The sequence below is a fragment of the Carcharodon carcharias genome, chromosome 20 (assembly GCF_017639515.1).
Source record: "Carcharodon carcharias isolate sCarCar2 chromosome 20, sCarCar2.pri, whole genome shotgun sequence".
NCBI classification, from domain to species: domain Eukaryota; kingdom Metazoa; phylum Chordata; class Chondrichthyes; order Lamniformes; family Lamnidae; genus Carcharodon; species Carcharodon carcharias.
Window position 1 is genome coordinate 62,561,496 of NC_054486.1, and position 27,894 is coordinate 62,589,389.

The 27,894-nt window shown below is 40.6% G+C and overlaps 1 protein-coding gene across 1 annotated transcript in view; it reads left to right on the top strand.

The window, feature by feature from the left end:
- The first annotated feature begins 17,488 nt into the window (after positions 1-17,488).
- LOC121292335 (TATA-box-binding protein-like) overlaps positions 17,489-27,894 on the top strand; it is a 51,934-nt gene continuing 41,528 nt past the window's right edge. The window contains exons 1-2 of the mRNA XM_041214186.1: positions 17,489-17,533; positions 24,477-24,898. Coding sequence (XP_041070120.1) covers positions 17,489-17,533; positions 24,477-24,898 — 467 coding nt within the window. The remainder of the gene's footprint in view (positions 17,534-24,476; positions 24,899-27,894) is intronic.

The window sequence follows — 27,894 nt, forward strand, 5'->3', positions numbered from 1 at the left end:
TCCTTGTTTTTCCTAAAACATATCACTTCACACTTCTCTGCATTAAATTTCATCTTCCATGTTTCTGACCGTTCCATCAACCATTCCATGTCCTCGAGCTTATCACTATCCTGCTCACAGTTCACAATGTTTCCAAGGGCAGAATCTTTGGGTTGGCAAGTGGGGGCGGGGCCTGCTCACTGACACGTAAAATGAGGCGTAGTGATTCAGACCCTGAGTTTGGCAGGCGCACTGGAGTCGGCTGCATGCCCGCTGTACTGTCAAAGGCAATTTAAATATCAATTGGAATAATTAACTGAGCTGCCCATCCAACCTTAAGGTTGGCGAGCAGGCGAAGAGCCGAGGCGGCCTTCGCATTTATCATGAAGCCTCATCCATGGGTGAGATGAGGTTTCATGAGGATTTTTTAAACTTTAATAAAATTTTTCCAAAAAATTCATAGATATGTCCCAACTCATGTGACACTGTCACATGAGGGGACGTCTTAAATTTTTTTTCCCTTTATTTACATTTTTACATATCAAACTGATCTCCCTGAGGCAGCTCTATGCCTCAGGGAGATTTCTGCACTCTTTTGCACACATGCACGAAAGAGTGCAGGCCCTGACTCAGCCTACTACACCCCCCGCCCGCACAGGGAATGTTCAGTGCTTCTGGTTGTGCATCAAACTGGGTGGACCTTAATTGGCCCACCCACATAAAATGACGGTGCTCAGCCAATCACGGGCAGCGATCGGCTGCGTGCCCACCCACGCCTGCTCCCGCACAACCTCCCCCCAATTGGGAGAAAATTCTCCCCTAAGTTTTGTGTCATCTGCAAATTTTGAAATTGTGCCCCGCACTAACAAATTTGTGCTGTTTTTCCTTAATTAAACTACACTTGAAGTGATTGTTGATAATCTAGGACAAAATTGTTTCTAAAAGCTTTTCAAGCACCAAGGCTAAACTGACTGGCCAGTAGTTGCTGGGTTTATCCATATACCCTTTTTTTGAACAAGGATACAATATTTGCAACTCTCCAGTCCTTTGGCACAAAATCCATCTCTAGGGAGGATTGAAGGATTATGACCTGTACCTCTGCAATTTCAACCATCGCTTCCCCCGGCATCCTATGATGCATCTCTTCTGGTCCTGCTGACATCAACTTTAAATATTCCCATCCTCAATGATTCTGGTGTCCAGCAAATCAGTGCAAAAGGCAAGGCTGAAGCGTTTGCAACCATATTCCGCCATAAGTGCTGAGTGGATGATCCATTTCAACCTCCTCCCAAGGTTCCCTACATCACAGATACCAATCTTCAGCCAATTTGATTCACTCCACGTGATATCAAGAAATGGCTGAAGACACTGAATGCTGTAAAGGTTATGGGCCCTGACAATATCCTGGCAATAGTATCACAGAATCATAGAATCTTAATGGCACAGAAGGAGGCCATTAGGCCCGTCATGTCTGCAGTGGCTCTCCAAATAATTGAAGGCTTGTGCTCCAGAACTTGCCACGCCCTGAGCCTAGCTGTTCCAGTACAGCTACAACATTGGCATCCATCTGACAATGATGAAAATTGCCCAAGTATGTCCTGTCCACAAAAAGCAGGACAAATCCAACCTGGCCAATTACCACCCCATCAGTTTATTCTCAATCATCAATGAAGTGATGGGAAATGTCATCAACAGTGCTTTCAAGCAGCACTTACTCAGCAATAGCCTGCTCACTGATGCTCAGTTTAGGATCCACCAGAGCCACTCAGCTCCTGACCTCATTAAACCCTTTGTCCAAACATGGACAAAAGAGCTGAACTCGAGGTGAGGGGAGAGTGACTGCCCTTGACATCAAGGCAGCATTTGACTGAGTGTGGCATCAAGGAGCCTTCGCAAAATGGGAGTCAATGAGAATCAGCAGGAAAACTCTCTATTGGTTGGAGTGATACCTATCACAAAAGAAGATGGTTGTTGTTGTTGCAGACCAATCATCTCATGATTCAAGGCGGCAGCTCACCACTGCCTTCTCAAGGGCAATTAAGGATGGGCAACAAACGCTGGCTTTGTCAGTGACACACAGATCCCTGTGAAAAAAGAAAAAGCCAGTCATTTTAATGCCTCCACTTCATCAATTGTTAAGCCATCTAATATCTCAACTACTTCCACTTTTACTATGACTTCTGCAGTATCTTCCTCTTGTTAAAGACTGATACAAAGTGCTCATTTAGTGCCTTAGCCTCCATGCATATGCCCCTTTCTGGTCCCTAATTGGCTTCTCCTACCACCTTTTTTATTATTTGTATGCCTATAAAAGGCTTTTGGACTTCCTTTTATGTCAGCTGCCAGTCTATTCTGATATTCCCTCTTTGCCTCTCAGTTTCTTTCTCACTTCCCCTCTTTATGAAATGGGAATTTACCTTAGTCCGGGTGGAAGTCGAGAACTCAATTTCCTGGCAGGCCCAAGAATTCTGAACATGCGCAGAGCGGGGCAGGGTGACAGGCTGCACACATGCTCCGCTTTTAGTTTGGATTTTTTTGTAAAACAGCTCAGCCGTCCAGGACATTGGGAGTGAGCCTGCAGAGCTTGAGAACAAGAATCATGAGACCCAAATTTTGGGCATCATAATGAGGGCAGCCTGAGAGGGGGGAACCCAGGGAGATGGGGAGATGTTCCAGAGAGAGAAAATCTCTAGGGAAGGAGCCACCAGAAGGAAGTGACCAACCAGGGAGTGAGAACACTGGGGAGAGGAGGAAGGAAAGATGCTATGTGCAGCAAAATTACTGCAGTTGGCAGGCTCCAAGTAGTGAGGGCTTAGGAGAAGCCCTGGAGAGCTGAAAAGGCAACGTAAGGTTGGTGACTCCGTGCTGCAGGCTATTAGGGCAAAAGTAATCCTTTGGGGCAAAGGTAATCCTTTGGGGCAGTGATGTTCAGCTTGACATGGCAAGAGTTGGAATTGTGTCCATGAATCATTGCTGGAGTGCAGCCTTGAGAAGCCAATGGAAGTAGTCACAGGAGAAGAGATTAAGTCATCAGGAGATGTGCAGTCATTGAGGCAGTCCAAGTCGGAGCGACATTTGGAAGGAATTCAGAGGCTAGATCTTCGAAAATGAAGACTAGAAATCCTTTGTGAGGGAGACAGAGATTTCACAAGATTGGATAATTCACAGTGAACACTGACATCCTGGTGGGTTGTGGGGAAATTCGTGGGATCTGTCTTGGTCGCCTCTGCCATTTATTGTACAGTGTAGCATGTTCGATCACAATTTGCCTGTTAATTCACATGTACCTCATATTGATTTTGAAATGTAGAGTATAAGATACATAATGTAAATTGTTTCACTTTTTTGTCTTTATATAATAAAGTTTATTTTGTTTGTTCAAAAAATGTGGAATCTTGTGGCTTTACTATCTTAGTAAGTATCTTTGTTCTCAAACTTTGTCTACTTTAAACAAAAGGTTATTAGTCCCTAACCAGATCGCACCAAAATTTGGGGGTCTGGTAGAGGAGCATAACACTCTGCACTTTCTATTTTCAGCCGATATGTTCTATGATTTGCATTATCAACCTAACATCTGTCATATCCCTCTTTTTCGGCTTCATCTTACTCTCCAAGATCACCCAGGAAGTCCTGGGTTTGTTTGCCTTACCTTTCCCCCTAATGGCAATGTACCTTGACTGTACCTGAACCATCTCCTCTTTAAAGGCAGCTTATAGTTCCCAAATCTACACTGGGCAGAAATAGGCAACTCAAGGGAAATACTATGCATCTTTGTACTTTAAATTAAATTCAAATCCGAAGCAAGAACATGACCCACTGAGACACGGCCGGCATAGGATAATAATTTTCATCAGGTTTGTCAGTCAAAATTTCCACCTTGCCACATCCAGTGCAGGGAAGGATGATAACTCAGTGTAAGCACAAACTGAAGAACTATGCTGCAGCTGAGAAACAAAATTCATCCATGCCAACAAGTCCCTTTGACAAACTCTTACAAGAATGACTAACAAGTAACACGCTTTTAAAGTTAAGCAGAAAGAAACAAAACTTAGTAACATTCTAAATAAAAGGCACAAAACAACCAGCCACTTAATGTAACCAATTTTGTAGATACTTTAGCAGTTTTTTTCAAAAAATATACTACAATCCAATAATATTAACAAATATTAGTTAAGCACAGCAGGAAACCCATAAAAAGATAACATAAATGGAAGGACTCCATGTAAACTTAGGGCATTTAACAATACAAAATTAAGTTATCCTACACAATAACAACTGAAAACTAGAATCAGGTGAATTGGCTTCTGTAAAATGAAAACAAGCTACAATGAAGGGTACATCCCTAATATGTTATACCTTTATTTTTACAGATCCAGACAGTCTTCCAGCATTTTCTATTTATATTTCTGATTTCCTTTATGAGCAGCTCTGCCTTCCTATTGTGTTACCTCAGCTTTTGAAAATGAACTAGAAAAATTGTACAAAACTTTCTTTCAGTTTAGCCATTCCTGCCTCCTCACCTCATTCCATGCTTGGGGATTGGTGCCCTTCAAGCTATAAAACCAACTGTCTCCCTAATGGAGTGAGATGCCTATGGTCCTTTGTGGGCTATGACTAATTAGCTTACTTGTCACCCTCTGAACAATTATCCTCCAAAAAAGATAGCACATATCAAATAGTCAAAAGGCTTAGTTCTTCAGTTGGTTTGTCAAAGACAGGTATGAAAGAAAGGCATGCATTTATAAAGCCATTCATGACCACCAGTAGAATTAAGAAATAAGAATGGTTACTTCTAACATAGGAAACAAATATTTAGGAAATACAGTTCAACGTTACCCTGGCATATTAATGCTTTGGGGAGCCTGGCTCAATGGTAATGCTCCCCATTGAGTCTGAGGTTGCAGATTGAGGCTTCCACTGCAGGATCTGAGTATATAATCTAGGATGGCATTTTCATGCGCTACACAGAAAGTGCTCCATTTTTGAAAATTTCATATTTCAAATGAAACATTAAACTGAATTTCCATCGGTCTGGTCACATGGATGCAAGAGATCCTGTGACACAATTCAAGGAGAGCAGAAGTTTTTTGGTACAAGAGCAAAATATTGCAGATGCTGAAAAACTGAAATAAAAACAGAAAATACTGGAAATACTCAGTAAGTCTGGCACCTTTCCTCAGAACTGGTCATCAACCTAAAACGTTAATTCTGTTTCTCTCTCTACAGATGCTGCCAGATCTGCTGAGTGCTTTCAGCATTTTCTATTTTTAATCCGAGTTTTCCGGTGATCAAGCCAGCATTCATCTTTGACCAGCACCACCAAAAATAGATTACTTGGTAATTTATTTCATTACTGTTTATAGGACTGCACTTCAAAAATATTTAATTGAATGTGAAGCACTTTTGAGACTTAGAGGCTATGAATGGTGCTATGTAAATACATCTTTCTTATGCTCTGCAACATACAAACTTCTTTGTAATCAAATTAAGTGAAACAAAGGCTAGTGAGTCTAAGTGCTGTTGAACTTTATTTCCCAAATATTCTCAACTGGTCCTTCCTTCAATGATTACACCTCATTTCTTAATACTACCATGCCCCTTTCTGACAACTCTCTTGGACCCAGTCTTTCAGTTACCTGACCCATGCTATCTTTTTAGAGGTCAAGATGGAAGGATATCTGAACAACAATGCTTGTGGCTATACTTGGATTGAATCTGCTGATTAGGTGAAAAGTACATCCTAAAGTACATCCCAGGGGAATCATCCAGCACATACATGATACTTAAACTAAAAATAGAACCAGCACCTTTATAATATTATAATTCTATTCTGCAGTTAGGAAATAAGTGTTACGATCCTGTTAGGGACCATAAATGTTTAAAAAAGAAATCCAAACATCCAGTAATTAACTGATAGAACTGATAAATTACACATTTTTAAACAAAAACAAACTTTATTGTATACAGATAGAAATTAAACAAAGCAAGCACCACTGACTTAACCCAAAGCTTATTAAAAACTTATGCTATTAACTCAATCCTACTTTTTACTTCATCCCAAGAGTTCCCTTATCTTAAGAAAAATTAAGGTTCATTCACTTTTCTTGGGACCAACCCAAAACGTATACCACAATCTTCCAGAATTTACTTTAATTCTCCTTTGCATTCCAGCTATTCCCCCAAAGGTAAAATTCCATGGGGTTCCTTCCGTTAGCTTTTTGGCTATGTGACCCTCCACCTTTCACTTTACCAAACTCATGACAGGTTGCCTCAGCTCCTTGCTCAGGTTGCTGGCTGATACATCTGTTTTCCCACAGCTTCCCAAGCTAATTCTGTTGACTGCTTTCTGCTACAAGACTTGGTAAAGATCACTGTAGATTTTTTCCACTAGCTGCAAGCAACAGCAAATCTTCCAGCTGCTTTTCCCTCATGAAATCCAAACTGACAGAACTCCAACTGCATTCCATGCAGTGAAAGATGAAATTAGCATTTTCTCTGCTTGAAATGCAGGTCTAACTGATTATCACCGTCTGTTGGCTCTCTTAATCTGCTGAGATGCAATTTTCACCAAAGCAAAGTTACAGCTGCCACATACAGATAGATTAAACAAAAGAACCTTCTAGCAAGGATCCACCCTGAATCATTATCTTCATGACAATCTAACACAAATGGTTGTTCTCAGGTAGAAATGCAAATTAACTACCTTTCAATTCCAAAGTTTTCCTTGATTCTGGGAAACCATATGGATAATTTCTATCTCTAATGGAGATTTATGACCATTTTTCTCAGAATTGCTAGCTTTTAGCTTCTTTTACAGGAGATAACAGTAGATTCTGGCTCTACCAAGGGGTCCAGAAATTGGTCATTCATTGTTCAAATGTTTACACCGCTCCCTCTGACCTTATAAGATAAACTTTTACCTGTAATTCAGTCTCAGCCTGTTTGAATTAAATTCACTTCAGGATTATTATCAGTTTCGCAATCAGAATTTTCTGTTTATCTTACATTTAACACTTTAACCTCCTAAAACTAAAACTTATATTCTAAAACATATGATTTATGAACCAGATATTAACAAAAGACTGTTGTTAATTAAAAAATCAATCAGCTGAAATATAGCAGAATATTAATTGCATTTTGAAATAAATTGATTTCCCAAATTTTCTACTAGCTTGCCCAAGTGCAGGTCCAACAACATGCAAGGAGCTCAGCACCCCATCCACCATCTGAAGCATTCACTCCTTCCGCCACCAATGCAGAGTGGTGACAGTGCATTCCATTTACAAGATGAACTGCAGCAACTCGCCAAATCTCCTTTGACAGTACCTTCCAAACCCATGGCCTCTACCACTCAGAATGGGAGCAGATGCATGGGAACACCACCACCTGCAATTTCCCCTCCAAGTCTCACACCATCCTGACTTGGATCTATATCATCATTCCTTCACTGTCGTGGATCAAAAGCCTAGAACTCCCTTTCTAATAGCACTGTAGTGTACCTACACTACATAGACTGCAAGAAGGTGGCTCCCCATCACCTTCTCCAGGGCTATTAGGTATGGGCAAAAAAAATGCTGGCTTTGCCAGTAAAGCTCACACCCAATGAAGAATGAATTTTTAAAAAAATCTTGATTTTGAATATTGCTGAAAAGAGAGACATGTTGCCAAAGCTTTAAGTCTTGCGTTTATCAGGACAAATGCAAGAATGTCAAATTTCAAATTATCGCAACAATTTATACTGCAGGAGAAAAGGGTGCTGATTTGTTGGCAAATTGACTCTGATTGGCTGAGGCATTGCCATGGAGAAATTAACAAGGAAATAAAGGCTCCCCAAGCTCCCAGGTAATTCAAAAAATGTGCAAAACTTGAACAAATTTCTTTTGTTTGCAGAGGCCAGGTCCCTATGAATGTATGCTGCATCTAGCAAGCATAAGTGAACCACATTATTAGCTCAACTGATTATCTTAAATTGGTTATTAGTGTGGCTATTAATGCACTCACTATTGTTCAGCAAGCCCAATCACCGAATCACATCCAACAGTAGATGTTTTGTTTCGGGTTTTGCAAACACGGACTAGTTGAGTATAGTCTGTATTCTGTCTAATACAAACAGCCAAAGGAACATGCTGTTTGATTCAATCAGTCAATCATTGGGACCTATGAACCTGGCATCATACCAGCACTGAAATTCATTCTCAGCTGATCAATTGTGTGATAGGTAGAACATCTTTTTGGGTTGATGGCAGCATTCCGTTAGTGCAAAATAACACTCATGTAACCACTGAATTTTGTTCAAATTTAAAAGAACACTCACTTAACCTATCTATATCTCTTTTCAGCCTCTTTGTGTCCTCTTCACAGCTTACATTTCCACCTAGCTTTGTATCATCAGCAAACTTTGATGCATTACTCTCTGTCTCTTAGTTCAAGTTATTAGTGTAGATTTAATTGGTTGAGACTCTAGCACTTATTCTTATGACACTCCAGTAGTCACGCCCTGCTAACTTAAAAATGTCCCATTTATCTCTACTCTCTGCTTCTTGTCTGTCAACCAATCCTCTATCCATGCTAATATATCACCCAAACTCCATGAGCCTTTATCTTGTGTGTTAACCTTTTGTGTGGCACTTTATCAATTGTCATTTGGAATTTCAATATACTACGCCTGGTTCCCCCTTATCTACCCTCAAAAACTCTAATAGATTTGTCAAACAGGATTTCCCTTTCATAAAACCATATTGACTTTGTCGATTCATGCAATGCTTTTCTAAGTATATTGTTAAAACTTCCTTAATAATATATTCCAGCACTTCCTGAAAACTGATGTCAAGCTTACTGGCCTGAAGTTCCCCATTTTCTCTCGCTCTCCTTTCTTGAATAGAAGTTTTACAATTGCTAACTTCCAATCTGCTGGGACTGTTCTAGAATCTAGGGAATTTTGGAAAATCATAGTCAGCTTAACCACTATCTCTGCAGCCACCTCTTTTAAAACCCTAGAATGTAAAACATCAAGCCCTGGGGATTTGTTGGATTTTAGTCCCTCGAGTTTCTCTGATACTTTTCCTTTGCTGAAATTAATTAGCTTAACTTCCTCATGCTTATTAGCCCCAAGGTTACCCTCTGTTTTTAGTATATAACTTGCACTTTCTACTGTGAAGTCATACATAAAATATTTGTACAATATCTCTGCCATTCCCTCATTCCCTGTGATAATTTCTCCTGTCTCTGCTTCTAAGGGACCAATGTTTACTTCAGCTACTCTTCTCCTTTTTACATATCCGTAAAAGCTCTTCCAATCTGTTTTTATATTCCTGGCGATTTTGCCCTCATACTTAGTTTACTTTTTTAAAAACTTTTTGGTAGGTCTTTCCAAATATGGTAAAGTGGAGTGCTATGTAGTTGGACAATGTACCAAGAGAATGTAGTTAGTTGACCATGTGACTGCATTGACCAATTGCTACACAGCGCAGGCTTCTTGGGTAACTAAGTCTAGGGCTGGAGGTGATTGAAGAAGCACACACGGTGTTAGTGCTCTGTTCCTGGTTCCAATAAACTGTCAGTGTTTGTTCAGTTAATCGGTCTCTCTCTACCTCTATTGTTTCAAGCACCAGCCAATGCGTTAATATCAAGGGCGCAGCTAGCATTGACCGGACAAAGTGAACTTGATAAACAAAAACATAAAACTGGCGACAAGGATAAACCGGATCCATTGACAGCAATCAAGAAAGCCGCGGTAAGCCAGCTACTTTACTTCGCCACTTCCTTGAAAGCTGTTTAAAAGCTCAGTCTCCCTAGTCATCGAGTATGCAGCAGTTTGGACATCTCGAATCTTGGACCCCGTTTCTGATGACTGGTCTCATTATGTCAAACGCCTAGCATTCTTCTTTATTGCTAACAACATCGCGGGAGAGGAGAAGAAGAGGACAATTCTTTTGTCCACATGCGGGGAGCAAAACATATGGGCTGATCCGCAGCCTCACTTCACCCAACAGCCCTGAGACGAAGACTTTCTGTGAGTTAGTAATGATCACTATTTCCCAGTGGATCTTTTATTATGACATTATTAATTAACCCTGACCCAGTCCACAATACTAGATCTAAAATAGCTGTATCCCTCATTGGTTGCACAACATATTACTCCAGGAAACTGTCACAATAGCATTCTACAAACCCATCTTCCAGATCACCTTTACCAATTCGATTTTTAGTGCCAAGGTCTTTTCTTGCTAATATTCTTATGTCATGCTTTATTATGAGGGCTATCCCTCCACTTTTTCCTTTCTGCCCACCTTTTTGAAACATTGTATATCCTTGAATATTTATTTCCCAACCTTGGTCACCTTGTAACCATGTTTCTGGAATGGCAATTAGATCTGAACCATTTATCTCTATTTATGCCATTAGTTTATCTATCTTATTGAGGATGCTTTGTGCATTCTGATAAAGTGACTTCAATTCTTTTTTTACTACTATTCCCTGCATGGACCTTCATCTCTGATGCAATGATCACCATTCAACTTTCTGTTCCTTCCTGTCCTACTCAGCTTGTCTTTACCCACATACTTTCCTTTTGCCTTTATCTTGGGATTTTTAAATCTTCCTTCACCCAAACCTTTCTGTCCCCTCTGTTAGTTTAGATACAATTTTTCTTACTCTAACCATATTTACTGGTGCACTCTTACCTTTGTATGCTTTGTCCCTTCCTGTCACATTTGCATCGCGACCCTGCACTATTGCTTGGTTCTTTCTCTTTAATTTTCCAAATCTCCCTTTACATGAACTCTCCTCCCCACTTTTTAATTTATAGCCCTGTCTACATCCCTAGTTATACGATTTGCCAGGACACTGGTCCCAGTGCGGTTCAGGTGAAGAAGATCCTAAGGATAAGGCTCCCTCTTTCCCCGGTAATGGTACCAGTGCCTCATGAATCAAAACGTATTTCTCCAACACCAATCTTTGACCCTTGCACTCAACTCTGATCCTATTTACCTTATGCCAATTTGCTTATGGCTCAGGTTGTAATCCAGAGATTATTAACTTTGTGGTTCTGCTTTATAATTTCATCCCTAGCTTCTCATACTTTGTTAGCAGAACCTCTTTTAGTTCTACCATATGCATCACGAAACTGGATCCTTCCCCTCCCACTCCGTTCCTCTTCAGCATGGAGGAGATGTCCTTAACCCTAGAAGGCAACATAGCCTTCAGGACTCATGGTTGCAGCTACAGAGAAATGTATCTCTCTATTTTTCCATCTGTATTGCCGCCTATCACAACTACATTCTTTTTACTGCCCCTATTTGACTAGCTCCCTGCACAACAGTGCCATGGTCAGTTTGCTCATCCACCCTACGGTACCTGTTCTCAACCGCACAAGCTGCAAGAACTTTGAACCTGTTGGGCTCTTGCAGGGACTAAGCTCCTCCATTGCTCTCTCCTGGGTCCCCATATCTGCCTCACTTGTAGTCACAACCTCCTGTCCCCTGACCACAGACCAAATCATAAATACCTAGCTAAAGGGTGTTACTGCCTCCTTAAACCTTCCCCCTTTCCTGATGTATCACAGCGTCCAAAGCTCAGACTCCAGCTCATCAACTCTGAGCCAAATTCCTCGAGCTGCAGACCAAAGTCACCAAATAGTGAAAAATAGAGGAGTAACTCTAAAGAGGCTGACAGAAGTAACAATTCTGTAATACTGGGAGATGTCCTATCCAGAAGTATCCAAGTACTTCTAACATAAACAATGGATCATAGAATTATAAAACAGTTATAGCATAAACAAAGGCCATGCAGCCTATCAAGTCCATTGTGGGCAAAGTACAGAGAATTTATATTCAAGATTATTTTCTAAGCCACTATGTTATCAGACTACCTAGGAAAGCTCCAGTGTTAGATCCAGCTTTAGGTAATTACATGGGACAATTAAACAGACTGAAGAAAAGACAAAATTTATGGAAAGGTCATTATAAAATGGTTAGATTTATGGTTAGAATGGAGAAGCTACATAAGCAAGCATTTTCTGTTTTTATTTTCATAAAATTGTTCAATTTAAGTATTTCCAAAACTATCAAGAATACTCAACATTGAAGCAGGTGCTGTCTTAAATTCTCAAAAACACAAAAGAAGATCATTTTGGAAGTAAATTAAACTAATTACATGGATATTTAATTTCTAGGGAAATGGTGATACAAACTCAAACTAACCGATCGTGAAATGATGATGCAACTCTAACTACTGAAGAGGAAGGCAAAAGCTTTGAGCAAAAGTAGAAAAATTATTTTCATTCAAGTGGCACAGAGGAAGTAATTTCCTTTGAATATTACACCAGAGATACAAGCAGCGATAGACTGGGTCCAATAGTTCAAGACAAACCTTATAATATAAAAACATAATTGACTAGCTCAAAGTTTCTTTTGAGTTATCGTTAAAGATCCAAAGTTCACAGTCACGTGGACCAAAAATCAACATGAATTCATTAAACTGTCTAATACTTGTATTATGCTCGGTTGGTATGCAGAGTAAGGAAAGAAATAGAAGTTTTAAGATGGACAATACAACTTATGACAATATGGCATGCAATTTATTTTGTATCCATTGAGTCAAAGCTCCTTAAAAAAGGCACAACAAGCCTGTCAATTTTTACCAGGCTCTTTTGCTACACTTAAATCACAGCTAGATTTAGCCACTCCTTTGAAAAATTCTTATCTAAAGACCAGTTCCTAAGGAAGTTTCTCCTGGAACTAACCTACTTGAGTCATACATCCTGGCACAAGATTTACACCATTTATAAGAAGGTCTGTTGTCCATATTTGCACAGTTGAAGGACTGCATAAAATACAATGAAAACAATTGGGAGATAATACACTTAAAGCTGAGATTCAAACAGATGTCTAGCTGCACATTGGATCCATTAGTAACATCTAGACATTTACCTCAAAAGAATTGAATCTAAGTTTGCTTGCTATCTCTCTGAACTCAGCAAGTGTTTTCTGATCGAAAGAACGGAAGCACCCCCTGTAACTCAGAAGAAGCCAAGGTGCTAAAATAGAATGAAGGAACATCATGTGGTTCTTACACAGAAAATGTTTTAAAGAAAGCATTTCAGTATTGTTGTAGTACTTTACCTGGCATATATGATACTGCTTTAATTTTTCTCCTTTACTTCATGTGCCTAATTGGTGTCAGGTAACTTGCTGTTAGATCTCCACCAATAAGGCTGCTAAGTGCATAGAATTATAGAATGGTTACAGCGCAAAAGGAGGCCATTCAGCCTATCATGCTCATGATGGGTCTTTGCAAGAACAACTCACCTTGTCCCACACTCCCACTTTTCCCTGTGGCCCTGCAACTTTTTTCTCTTCAGATAATTGTCCAATTCTCTTTTGAAAGCCACAATGGAATCTGCCTCCACCACAGTCTCAGGCGGCGCATTCCAAATTCTTATCACTCGCTGTGTAATTAAGTTTTTCTCATGTCGTCGGTGCTTCTTTGCCAATCACCTCAAATCAGAGTCCTCTGGTCCTCCCTCCTTCCACTGCCAATGGGAACAGTTTCTCTCTTGCTATTTGTCTAGATCTCTCAAGATTATGAATACTTCTTTCAAATCGCCTTTAAATCTTCTCTCCTTCAAGGAGAACACCCCCAGCTTATCCAATGTGCTCATGTACTGGTAACTGAAGTTCCTCGTCCTCAAGAACCCTTTCCAGCATCCTTCCAATGCCTTCACATCTTTCGTAAAGTTTGGTGCCCAGAAATTGACACAACACTGTAGTTGAGGCCAAATCAGTGTTTTATACAGATTTAACATAACTTCCTTGCATTTGTACTCTTTGCCCTAATTGATAAAGCCCAAGATGCCGTGTGCTTTATTAACTGCTCTCTCAACCTGCTCTGCCACTTTCAATGATATGTGCACATAAGCCTCCAGGTCCCTCTGCTCCTGCAACCACATTTAGATTTGTATCTTTTATTTCACATATTGCCTCTCCTCATTGTTCCTACCAAAATGAATCACTTCACACTTCTTTGCATTAAATATATCTGCCACTTGCCCAACTCTTCCACCAGCCTGTCTACGTCTTTTTTAAGTTTATCACTATCCTCCTCGCGGTTCTTAATAATTCCAGGTTTCTTGTCATTTGAAATTGTGTCCTCCACACCCAAGTGTAGGCCATTAATATATATCAGGAAAAGCCGTGGTCCGAACACAAATCTTGTAGAACCCCACTGTATAACTTCATCCAGTCTGAAAAGCAACTGTTCACCACTACTATGTTCCCTGTCACTCAGACAATTTTGTGTCCATGCTACTACCATCCCTTTTATTCTATGGGCTCTAACTTTGTTGTCCAGCATGTTATGTGTCGCTTTATCAAATGTCCTTTTGAAGTCCATGTACACCACATCAACTGCATTAGCTTCATCAACCTCATCCAAACGTGCAACATCAGTTTTCATGTGTACACTTACAACACCAAGCTCTGCCTCACCACCACCTCCATCACCTCCTCCACTGTTGCTAAATTAATCGACAGCTTATCTGAGCAGAAATTTCCTCCAATTAAATATTGAGAAGACTAATATCACTGTTTTCAGTTCCTGCACCAAACCCTAGTTACCAACTTCATCCCTCTCCCTGATAGCAGCCTGAAACAAAGAGTATTTGCAATATTGGTGTTGTATTTGATTCTGAGATGAGCTACTGACCACATGTCCACTTCATAAGCAAAACTGCCTGCTTCCATCACAGTAACTGCCTGGTTCTGCCCTTATCTTAGCTTATCTACTGCTGAAACACTCATCCTTGTTTTTGTTACCTCTATACTAGACTGCTCCAGTGCTCACCTAGCCATCCTCCTATCATCTACCCTCCAAAAACTTAATCTCATCCAAAACTAGGCTGCCTGGATCCTAACTAGCACAGAATCCTGTTTACCTTTCACTCCTGGACGTGCTGACTGGCATTAGCTCCCAGTGCAGCAACACATCAATTTTAAAATTCTCATCCTGTTTTTAAATCCTTGCATGGCCTTTTCCCCCCTATCTCTGTAACCTCCATTGGCCCGAGAACGTTCCAAGGTCTCTGCACTCCTTCAATTCTGACCTCTTATGCATTTCTCATTTTAATCACTGCACCACTGGCAGCCGTGCTTTCAGCTGTCTAGGCCCTAAGCTCTGGAATTCCCATTTAAACTTCACAGCTTCTCCTTCTTTACAATAACAACAACAACTACTCCTTCAAACCTCCCTCTCTGAACAAGCCTTTGATCATCTGTCCCAAGACCTCCTGTGTGGCTCAGTGTCAGTTTTTCTGACAACATTTTGGGACATTTTACTGCATTAACTACAAGTTGTTCTTGAGTCAAAATATTTAATAAGAATATATATTTTAAAAATCACACTTGTGAATTTTGGCAACTGCTTGCATTGCTCTTTATTGATATTCAACCAATTCCAATGCCCATGCCTAAAAAAGCAAACACCCATATGTAAAATAAAATCAAACTCTCATTCATAAAAATTGGCTGACTGCCTGCCCGCCCCTTCCTTAGCATTTTAGCTGTTTGGTGCTCTTCTTTCACCCTAATCTGTTTTGCTCTACACTTTCTGGCTAAAGAAATAAAAAACATGTGACAAATATCAGGCAGAACATTGGGAAATTAATCTCAGACTTCATAAGATAATTAAATAAGCTCCAGGAGAAAGTAATGCGTAACTAAACAAACTTTACTAACCTACACACCTCCGATAAACCCAATGTCTTTCTTCTTAAGGACTTTCTCAAAAAACGGTAAAACACTCATATGCTCCAGTTCCACACATAACCTATTCCAGCAGACAAACAATCTAAGAGAAATAGACTCTTTGCTTATGTGTCATTCAATCCCATCACTATCCATGTACAAAGATCTTGTCAACTCACATTTATTCAATCTAAATACATATTAAAAAAAGGCTAGCATATACATCACACATTGAAGTAACACACATAACAAATGCATATTATACTTCCACCTTGTAGACTCAATAATCACATTCAGAAAGTCACGATTGAACAGTCTTTTTAAAAAAGGTAGTTGTTTTCTGATTAACTTGGGGTGTCTGCAACGGGAGGGGTTAAGCTGGTGCCAATTTAAGAGCATCAAGAAGCCAGCACCCCTCTCCTCCTCAGGAAGCAGAATAGTATTGCTGTCAAAACAAACTTCTGTCAGCAATTTAATTAACCTCTAATTGATCACAGAATGTGCCTATTTGGACTCCAAATGCAATTGTTGAGAAGTAACATGCTGATTCAGTATTAATTTATAATTTCAAAGAGGCAGGTAAGATTAAATTCCTCTCCATTTGCATGGAATTTAATTTGGTTGCTTGGTAAAGTATTTGACCCACTTTTATTTTTCCATGTTAAGGAGAACTCACAACTTCATTTGGCTAATTGTTTTTTCTTGTCAATATAGGGTACAGGTACATAATTTTTTTTAAAAGTTATTTGCATTAGACATGTATTGCAATGTGCTCTTCTCCTTGCCAAAAATATTGAATTATTCACTCTGAAAATTCAATTTTCCTTGCCATTTTGCATCCAGAATGAAACTCCATTTTTGTGTTTTTTTGAACTTTGCCAGAGATTGCAGCTCCTATTCCTCTACCTGAGGGAGTCACTGCTCAATTTTTGTCTACATTTTCCCCCACATCTATTGATTTCTAATCACCCATTGCATAAAGCAAACAGACTAGAGGACCTGCTGGTGGGTTTAAGAAGGAATATGAATAGAAAGGGGGGCCCCTAACTCTTGCACACATTCGGTTAGCTAGTTTATATCAGTGACTGCGAAGTACAACGACACAACGCCCAATGATCTGACTTTCTGCCATACTACATTTTGAAATTATCATTTAAGTGATAGTCATTTAAATACCAGGCACACAAGTGTAATTTGAACAGACCGTCCTTGTCCAGAAGAACTGGATAATGTCCCTCACATTATTGGACTGAACTTGGCCAAACCAGTACTTGTAATTATGTAATCAATCCTTAGCATCGGAAAAATATATTTCGACCCACACCAAAGCCATAGGAAACGAGATGAGACCTCGAAGGTTAAAGAAAGACATGGACCGCATGTTATTACAAGAAAGAAAATGAATGGTGCCCAGATTTGATTATAACGATGTTTAATTGCCAATTACTAGTTTGTAAAGGAAGAAATGTCACATTTCAGCTTTGATTGTGTTGTATTCAATGGATACTTATTAACTTTGAAATTGATTTGATGTAAACAATATAAATGCCAAGTCGTTGTGACTCAAAAGTTAACCTTTATGGACTAATATAACATATGAAATACAAATTTCTGTAAACTGCAATTTACATGTTTTACGTGCAGCCAAGGGCCACGTGGGGATTGGGATGAACAGCTCTCGGGAATGAGGAGTTCAGCAGCGAACTAAAATAGAAACATTGTTTCTTACCTACCGTACTGAAATATTAGTAACTTCTTTCAACGTCATTATGGAATCATCCTTAGAAAGTTATTTTGACCAGTCTATTGAAAACGTAAGTGCATTTTTTTTCTTTAGTAATAAGAATGGCTGTAAGAAAGGGTGTCGAGAGAGGAAGGAATTTCAGTGAGTTAATTGTTACCGTTCTGAAACTTTTCTTGACGGTATAACATTAGTGAAACTGCAGTGTTGCTTTTCAAAGCCAATCATTAGATTGAATAAAATAGTTGCATTTTGTTCAAAGGCGGAGGGATTAAAATAAGATATTTATCTTAGTATTTTTTTGGTTAGTGAAGGGGTTTGAGTACTTTACCATATGTAAAATGGGATCCATTTTTAAATTTAGGCCATGACCTTGCTACATACATTTTTAAAAGACACATTAAACTATACAGTTCAATCGTATGAGCATTGGCAAAAAAAAATCTAGTCATGTATTCCTGCTTAATTCTGCCTTATTTGTTTGTGTACAAAGGCAGTAACTGCAATTACGACTCAAGGTGGCAACTGTAGCAAGCTCCTGGATCAAATGCAGCAATATAACATGAGAAGAATTTTGCGGCATCACATAATTCGCTACTAATTCAATCATATTTCCAAGTTCCTGGAATGCTTATTTTTCCCATTTTGCTGTTAATTACTTTTTAAAATGCATTGAGCACACTAAGTCCAAACTGGAACACAAACAGAAAACGCTGGAAATGCCCAATAGGCCAGGCAACATTTATGGAGAGAGAAACAGAGTTAATATTTCAGGTTTGTGACTATTCATCAGAACTGAGGAAAGATAGAAATTTAATAGGTTTTCAGCAAGTGGGGAGGGGGGAAGGTGTGGGGGAGGAAGAACAAAAGGGAAGGTCTGTGATGGGGTGGAGGACAGGAAAAATTGAATAACAGAAAGTTTCATGGTGCAATAGCTAAAGGGAGTGGTAACGTGTAAGGAGTGTCTAATAATAGTGTCTAGGTGAGGTGTAAATGGCTGGATAGCCGCTGTCTGAATGCAAACTCAAGGAATTAAGAGGAAATAAACCAAACCAAAAAGACATGAAACAGAATGGAGGCAGAAGTTATGATACAAAATTATTGAACTGAGTGTTGAGTCCAATAGCCTGTAGATTGTTGAGTCAAAAGGTGAGGTGCAGTTCCTCAAGCTTTTGTTGAGCTTCATTGGAACACTGTAATAAGCTAAGAACAGAAAGATCAGAGTGGTGGCAAAATGACATACAAAAGGAAACTCCAAATCATAGTTGTGGACTGAATGGAGGTGTTCAGCAAAGCGGTCACCCAGTCTGTATCTGCTCTCCCCAATGTAGAGGAGACCACACCCATGAGCAGTGACTACATTAAATGAAGTACAAACACAAATCAGTGTTTCACTTGGAAGGAGTGTTTGGGGCCTTGGATGGTGAGAAGGGAGGAGGTAAAAGGGTAGGTGTTGCATCTCCTGTGCTTGCGTGGATCAATCTCATAGGAAAGGGAGGAGGTGTTGGGGTGGCTGAGGAGTGGACTAAGCTGCCACAGAGGGAATGGTCCATTCAGAATGTTGAAAGGGGACAGCAGATGTTTGATGGCATCATACTGAAGGTTGCAGATGGTCTGTGAGGTGTAAGGTGAGGACAGGAGGAATCCTATCATGGTTCTGGGATGAGTGAAAGATTTTTTGAAGTAAATTAGACATGGTGGAGGGCCCTTTGACCATGTTGAGTGGGGATGAGGTGGTGAGAGAGAAATCCTCAGTTGAGGACAAAGGAAGACATCTGGGATACGCTAGTATAGAAGGTTGCATTATTTGAACATGTGACTGAGAAAACAGGAGAATGGAATACAGTCCTCAAAGGAAGTTGGGTGTGAGCAAGTGTAGTCCAGGTAGTTGTGGGTGTCCATGGGCTTGTAATTAATATTAGTAGAAAGCCTATTCCCAGAAATGGAGACTGAGAAGCCAAGGAAGGGAAGAGTTAGAGATGAACCAGGTGAAGTTGAGAAAAGAATGGAAATTGGAAGTGCGAAGTCAATGAAATTTCCCAGTTCAAGGCTGGATTGCTGTTGTGCTCAAAATAGCTTATAAGGTGGTCCTTTGCAATAGCTGTACCTCCCTAGTTGGTAGGGGAGTGGGAGGAGGGTGGTGCTGGGAGCATTAGGCTGGATACTTAGATCTGCTCATGATTGACTTGATTGATAGATTTTAATGCAGGTGAAATCCTACATAATGTAATGAAATCACAGGCTGTCTTCAACTGGAACAAACTGTTTTTTGTCAGGAAGGATTCATTTCTTTTAAAAGTTTTTACTCAATTCAGTGCCTAATGGGAAACTGCCAACAGGTTTTAAATGTTTTAATGCAAAAGGATATTTTTATCTGGAAGATTATTTCCCATGTCGATCATATCTTTTAATGAGATTATTCTAGCGTTAGGAAGTAATGCTTCAGCCAGAAGTAGACATGAAGATATCTGGTATGGCGGTGATAGTATGTGCTGGGGTCCTTCAAGACTGGACAGTCTGAGTGTCCCTCAAGTTCAGTGTGTTTCAAAGAGTAAACATCACTCAGTACTGGAACTCATGAAGACTTTGTGCCCACTGACTACAGAAAGGTTTACCAGTAATTGTATTGAAAGACCAGCTGAGTGATTAATAAAACAAACTCAGATTACTCTTATTATACTCAACATACCTGTCAAGCCCATTCTTTGATATTATAAACTTACAACGAAGAACTTTTTTTCATCCACTGAAATAATTAGAACTTGCAACATAGAAAGTGTTTTCTCTCCATTATAAGAAGACAGTTTTAATCACATTTACTCACTGTTCCTACATTGCTTCTATTCATTATTCATCCAACTTAATCTTGAAGATTGACATTGAAGTGCAGTAGCGAGTGGGGATAAGGGACATTTTACCCACTGGCTGCAGCGTCAAGTTATCGTGCCATATTGTCCCAGTCCTGTCTCATTAATCATGCATTGCTGGGAAACACACCGTTTTGCTGGCGAGCAGCCTCTGGTTCACCCACCTCGCTGCTTCCTCACGGTAGCCACCATATTTAAAGTGCAGCTGTGCACGCAGCTCTGTGCTTCCAGCACAGGACTGCTGCACAGAAGACATGGTCCCAAAAAGCAAGATGACTACAGCTCCCTGATTCAGTGACGCATCGCTGGAATGACCTTTGGACACCATTGGAGCCCGCCATGATGTCTTCTACCCCTGCTGTGGCCGCAGGAGGCCCATCAGTCTTGCCACTCCAGCTTGGGAGGTAGTGGTAGTGGTGGTCAGTGGCAACACTGCACAGAACAGGTTGGCCATCCAATGCAGGTGGAGAATGAATGATTTCATCCATGCCGCCAGGGTAAGGCAACCATCTCATCATTCTAAACTCACACTCTCAAGCCCATCACACATCCACTGGCATCTCATTCACTGCCAGCTCAAGGGACATCACCACCCATTCTCTCACATACCCTCACATCCCCATCTGGCCTAATTGTCCTCTGAAGATAGCCTCTTCACCCTCTTGAGGCCAGTTGCACAGATCAACATGTGTCCCCACACACATTCTGGGAAACTCCCCTTCCCCAGTAATGCCCTAGTTCTGCAGCCTCTTCCCTTGCCTGAGGCCACTCCTCCCCTTTCCGCAGGAAAAGCCATAGCCCTGCAGCCATTGAAAAGCCACACTTGCCTTACAGCTCATCTCATAAGTAGAGACCTGCCCGTGAGCCCCACTAAAAGTGATGTGGAGCTGCCTGCGAATCCTGGCGCTGATGACTCCAAGTACTGTCTGAAGCAAAATAGGCAAACAAACCTCCGTTCCAAGTGAAGTGCAGCTTGCCAGGTGCACATCACTTATGTCCAGTTGTGAAACACGTTGGCGTGCAATGTGCCCGAATGATCCAGCGTGGGGGGGATGATTCTGGCGAGCAGGCTTATAATGCGCAGATGTATCACAATGAAGTTTCTGGTGGTGGGAAAGGCGAAGCGGACGATCACGACTTCACAACTTCACGACTTCATGGAACCAATCTTTTTTTGGCCTCCCCGCCATATTTTCTGCTCACATCTGCCATGATATCCAATGCCAACGGGCACAGAAAATTCTTGTTTCTGTTCCATTGTTTCTGTTCCAATCTCAAACCCTGAAAGTGAATTCCACAGCGACACCTTTTTGTTTCAAGTTACTACTGCTTTCTGTTCTAAGTCGCTTATGTTTATTTAAAAAAAACTATGGTCCCTTGTGTTTGCTGATCAAAAACAGTCTACTTTTTATCTACCCTGCCCCATCTTTTCACAAATTAAACACTTTCATCATGTTGTGTTGCTCTTATGAGACAAGATGCATCTTTGAATTTTTTTTTTGTCTTATGATCAGTATTTGTCTTCACACTGACATGGTTCAGGAAATCTGGAAAATTGAAGCTGACAATCTTTGGGATGCCATGTCTATTTTGGAACAGGTATCTCAGCACCAAAATTTTGAAACCATTTCACTTGATAATCTTGATAATCCTCGGTTACCACTTGACCAGCCTACTGGAGTGTCACATTCCGCAGGTATCTGGGCACAGTCATGGATTCTTTGATGGATCCATACCCTCCATCCAAATGCTGTTATCTTCTTCACTGAGCCCTGCCTTTTTCACAGTCAAAGTGCATCCTATGTTTCTTTCATGGGATGTAAGCATTGCTGGCAATGCCCAGTTTTTTTTATACCCATCCATAATTGCCCTTGGAAATTATCGAACTGCTGCAGTCCATCTTCAAGCTGGGGCCGATTTTTCATTTTAGGGATGGCAAATGGAAGCTGGGACTTTTCTCGGAACTCAAATCCACTCATGGGGGAAATAGTCACTGAGCAGGGATTTTCACGGAGGTGCCCCTTAATTAGCATGGAGGTTGACTTTCGAACTAAGGGCGGCAGGCGAGCACTGTAAGCTGGAGGGCGAATCAGAAACCCTCAAGCTTGAGCAGGGCAGCAGGTAAAGGGTAAGTAACTGACAGGTGCTTCAACTCACCAAAATGCAGCCAGGCCACCACTGTGGAAGGCTGGGATGGGTAGGGTGGGAGCCATTCATTCAGGTAGCCTTTGGCTACACCTACACAGGCAGGCAGGGAGGGCCAAAAGGCCTTATGGCTAGCACCCCAGCCTGCCAGTGGATGTCCACTGCCAGGCAGTTAAACTGCCCACTCCCACCCCAATCACACTGGGAAATTGGAGGCTGACTGCAAAACCCTACTTGGCCTCTTTTAAACGTTCTTAATGAGACTAATTGGCTGCCCACCTCATAGGGGTGGATTGTCCTGCCAGGCCTCTTTTTTTTCCATTCATGGTACATGGGCTTCACTGGCTGGGCCAGCATTTACTGCCCATCCCTAGTTGCTATTCAGAAGGTGGTGGTGAGCTGCCTCCTTAAACCACTGAAGTTCTTGTGGTGTAGGTATACCCACAGTGCTGTTAGGGAGGGAGTTCCAGAATTTTGACCCAGTGACAGTGAAGGACAAGTCAGAAGGCTATGTGACTTGGAAGGGAACTTCCAGGTGGTGGTGTTCCCATTTATCTGCTGCCCTTGTCCTTTAGATGGTAGTGGTCTTGGGTTTGGAAGGCATAAATGGTCAGGAATGGGGTTGGGAAACTAATACCAGCTGGCACCGATGTTTTCAGACCCTAGCCACCCCTGTTCCTGGCATTGCTGGGGGCCACAAAATTCTGCCCTTGGTCTTTGAATTACGTCTTTTTTGAACAGAAAAAGATCTTGTTTACTATCTCACTCTTTGGATGTAGGTGATATTCCCATTATGTAAATGCAAAATGTGTTTTAACTTTCTGTCCAGTTCAGGAGCCTTTTTCTTGTACAAAGCCCAAAGGTTAGTGGAATGAATTTTTGCCTACATGTTTTTACACAGCTGTATCTTTGTTAAAGGCATTTATCAATGATAAAGATGCAAGCCTGAATGCTGTGGGTACAAACACCACTTCAGGATTTAAGCATATAGTCCAGCATGATAGTTTAGTGTTGTAGATGACAGTGCTGCTTTGTGGAAGTGTAATCCTTCAGTCAAAATGTTAAATCAAGGCTTTCAATCACATTGCAGATAGTGATGAAGTTCCCTTGTACTATTTGAAGAATAATACTAAGCTCTCCTACTCTGGCCAATGTTCTTCCCTCAGCTCAACATCAGCAAAAATAGTCTTTCATGTCATTGCTGGTTATTGGAATCTGCACTGTGAAATATCTTGTTTATTCCCTTAATATCTGTACTGATAAAATAATACAAAAGATGCGTATTTTTTTTTCCCTGCCAACTTCCCACAACCTAAGGATGTTGATTCCTTCACTGGTACAAGAGTAAAGTGATTCAGATGCTGGATTTGTGAAATAAAACCAGGAAATACTCAACAGGTCTGGCAACATCTGTGGAGAAAGAAACAGTTAATGTTTCAGGTCAATCATCTTTCATCAGGACACAATGCTGATTCCTCGTTGGGATGTTGGTTGCCTTCTGGTACTTCAATCGAGTATCTATTTGGAAACTTTCTCAGTGAGTCTTGGAAGATTATTTAACTGCAGAAGATACAGAACATAAGCCCAATCCTGTCCTTGCCACTAGCCACACCACAAACGTTTTGCAGGGATAACTAAACAGTGTTGAGCCAGAACCATTGTGAATTTATCCCTCTGAGTCTTGGGTGATGAGCACAATTCTAGTGCACCTACCACCATCCCAGTTGAGATCAGCAAGCTCACTGCAAACTAGGAAATCAAATCTGGGATACGCTTGATCAGCCTTATGCAGCAACACTCTCTTTTAATCAGCTCAGTGATCAGGGGAGTTACAGGCAAGCACTTGTACTTAGTGGAAAGTGATGAACTTTAAGAAATGTTCCAATGCCTTTGGCCATTGGTTCATAATTGAAATGTTATGGAGAGGATGTGGTACTTTATCAACTTTTGAAAATTGTTTGCGACTGTGTGAATTATGACTTAAATATCCTTTTTTATTTTCAGGATGATCACCCAACAAATCATTCCCATGTCTACAATCCTATGATTGCTTATGACTCGGACTTAATAATTGAGGACTCTTGTTACACACCTCAACTTCTTCAACCTCAAGAACCTACTACAGAGCTTACATCAGCAGATCTTAGTTTTCTCAGTGACCAAGAGGATAATGATACAAAAGAATATACAAGTCAAGAGGCAAAGGTAAAGCAGAGTCAACTGCTGTCAGAAATCCAGAGTAACAATGGTGTTGGTACACCTGGACCTGAAAATGCTACCCAGTTATCGTACCAGTCAACAAATGATATAGTTTCCACCCCAATTAACAATGAAGCACTTTCAATTTTCCCAATACCAATGACGCCTATGACTCCGGTAACACCAATGACCCCTGTAGAAAGTTCTGGAATATGTCCCCAGTTACAGTAAGTATTTTTGTTGCCACGGTTATCTCCTTTCAAAGATTATATTCTTTTACATAATGCATTATACATTTTGAATAATGTGTATTTCCTGGATCACACCTTTTGTGACATGATTTTCTGCAACATTATTTTGTCATGCTGCTGCCAGTATGCTTTTCTGTCACGCTTGAATCTGCCTCTTGATTTTTCTTACCTTGACTGAGTCACCCAGCCTTGTTTCCAAGGTAGATAATTCAGTTTTCATAACCCATATCTCCAAGCTACATGATGCTGTGGGGGTGTGGCTGGTTCCATTTTTAGAGCCTTGATCCTTGTCTTGCTGTTTCCGTCAGCAGGACCTGGGTACAAATTCAAGTAACTTAGATCATAAAGCATTTTTAAATTGTTAATTAACTTTTAATATCATAAGTTCCTGCTGTCACTGGGTTTGTGAGTAAAGTGGCGGGATTCCTTATTGGAGGTATTGTGAAAGTACCATTACTTTGCAGAAACCTACATCCTCATTGATCTAAGTCCAGATTTGTGTATTCCACGACATTAAAACATGGTCCTGTTTACAATTTGTTACTTAAGCACTTTGTGTGCTTTTAAAGCACTTCACCACATTAAAAGGTTATTATTCACAGCGGGGATCTGTTTTAGTACTACAGATATTCCGCATATGAAATCATGGGGTGTTTTAAACAGCGGTATTTTGCTGTTTAAATAAGATAGAACTTACAGATTTTTAAATTTTTTAGCAATAGACTTGAAGGAGTTCTCCTTTTCCCCCTCTCCCTGCCTCCTCTGTTCTAAACCCACAACTACAAAATCTTGCTGTTCCCACCCCAAGCACAAGTATCTTCTGTGCCCCTCCTGTCCAGTTTTACTTACTAAAGCCTACCCGACCAAGCACCCACACTTTTCATTTAATGTCAATGGTCCTTGGCCAAAGCCGCAGTGGAATTTTGCTTTCCTTTCTCAGGATTCTCCAGCATTTCTTCCTCCCAGTAGGACCATACCTGCAGGCACTTAAAAAACTGCTGGAGAGAAGGGTTGTGACCAGATCATCTGACCAAACCTAATACTACAACTGTCCATGGAGCCTCTTCCTGATGTACTCTAATTCCTATGTCCCCTGCTCTCTGAGCTGAATATCACCTTCAAGACAGCATGTTTGTACTGTATTGCACGACTCTCAGACCTTAAACATTTTTTGCACCCCTCTCAGCTCAACTTGGTCCCCTTGCTCCTCTGGATTCTGTTCCTTATCAAACAACATCATGTTAGGAACATAAAATCATAGTATTTTAAGGCATAAATTCTAATGTTCCCAGAATACCCTTAAGTTGTGAAACAGTATTTTTATTGTGAATTAGAAAGCACCCCTTAATTATATTGATCCAGATTTTCATAGAGCAGGGCATCTCAGAGTGCCCTGTTAATTAGATGACTTCTTGCATGATAAGAGTTAAATATTTTTTTGCCCACAGGTTACTGGAAATGTGAACTGATAACAGCATAGTGACAGAAACAGGGCATCTGGGACTGTGGTGAACAATAAAACAGTGTATCTCCATAACTAATGAGATTTAAGGATTGAGAGAGCTCCAGGATAGTATTGCAGGAGTTCCTCAGAGCAGTATCCTAGGCCCAACCATCTTCAATTGCATCCATGATCTTGCTTCCATCATAATGTCAGAAATGGAGATGTTTGCTCATGATCAAGCAGCGTTTACTCCATTTGTTACTCTTCTGATAATGAAGTAGCTCACCTTGTGGTCAACAAAACCTGGACAACATTCAAGTTTGGGCTGATAAGTGATCATACAAGTGACATGCAATGAACACCTTCAACTCCTCCCTTAATGTTTAATATCCTAGGAGTGTTGCCATTGATCAAAAATGTAACTGGACCAACCATGTAAATATTGTGGCTACAAAAGTAGGTAAGATGCTGGGTATTCTGACTCCCCAAAAACAGTCTACTATCTACAAGGCAAAGTCAGGAGTGTAAAGGAAAACCCTCCACTTGCCTAGATGAGTGCAACTCCAACAACATTCAAAGCTCCACACCACCCAGTACAAAGCAGCCTACTTGATCAGTACCCCACCTACCACCTTAAATATTCACTGCCTCCACTGCTGGCACACGGTGGCTGCAAGTCTGTATTGTTTACAAGATGCACCATAGCAACTCCCAAACCTGCAACAACTTCTACTTAAAAATACAGAAATAGCAGTTGCATCAGGTCCTGTTGCACAGCAAGTTACCCTCCAAGTCACACAACATCTCAACTTGGAAATATTTCACCATTCTGTCGTCGTTGGGTCAAAGTCATGAAACTTTCTACCTAGCAGCACTGGGAGTACCTGTGCCACATAGACTGCAGTAGTCCAAGATGGGCAAAAATGCTGGCCATTGATACCCACATCCCATGAATGAATTTTTTTAAAAAGGAAGGACTGAGGAGGAAGATGGATAAGGGTTGGTAACGTAATGTCAAATCACGTATTAAGAGAGAAATAATGAAAAGGAAACATTGGATTGAGAGAGAAGCCACAAAGGAATCTAAAATTAAAACTTGGCATTTTTAAATACCTAAAAATTCACAACTTTAAGGAATGGGACTCTGCACTCATTTATAATTGTTATTTTTTGTGCAAGAGAGCTGATGGTAGTCATTGACAATTATCATGTAGTTACAAGGATGCTTAGGCTTTGAGTTATATCATTTAACTTCCAATCTGTGGGGAATTTTGGAAGACCTAAACCAATGCACCAATATTTCTGTCATATTTTAAAACCCTAAGAAAAGGCCAAGCAAAAAGTGCCATTCAGTTGTAGAGCAAAGGGTTCACTCTAATCATAGTTCCTTATGCTCATGCTCAGTATCTATGTCACAGTGATGCCACTCACAGAGATGAGATGAGTCTGAAGCATATCAGAGTAGCTCCAGCTATGTGTTGGTCTTATTTAAAAACATTTATTTATATGACAAATTATTTAAACAAAA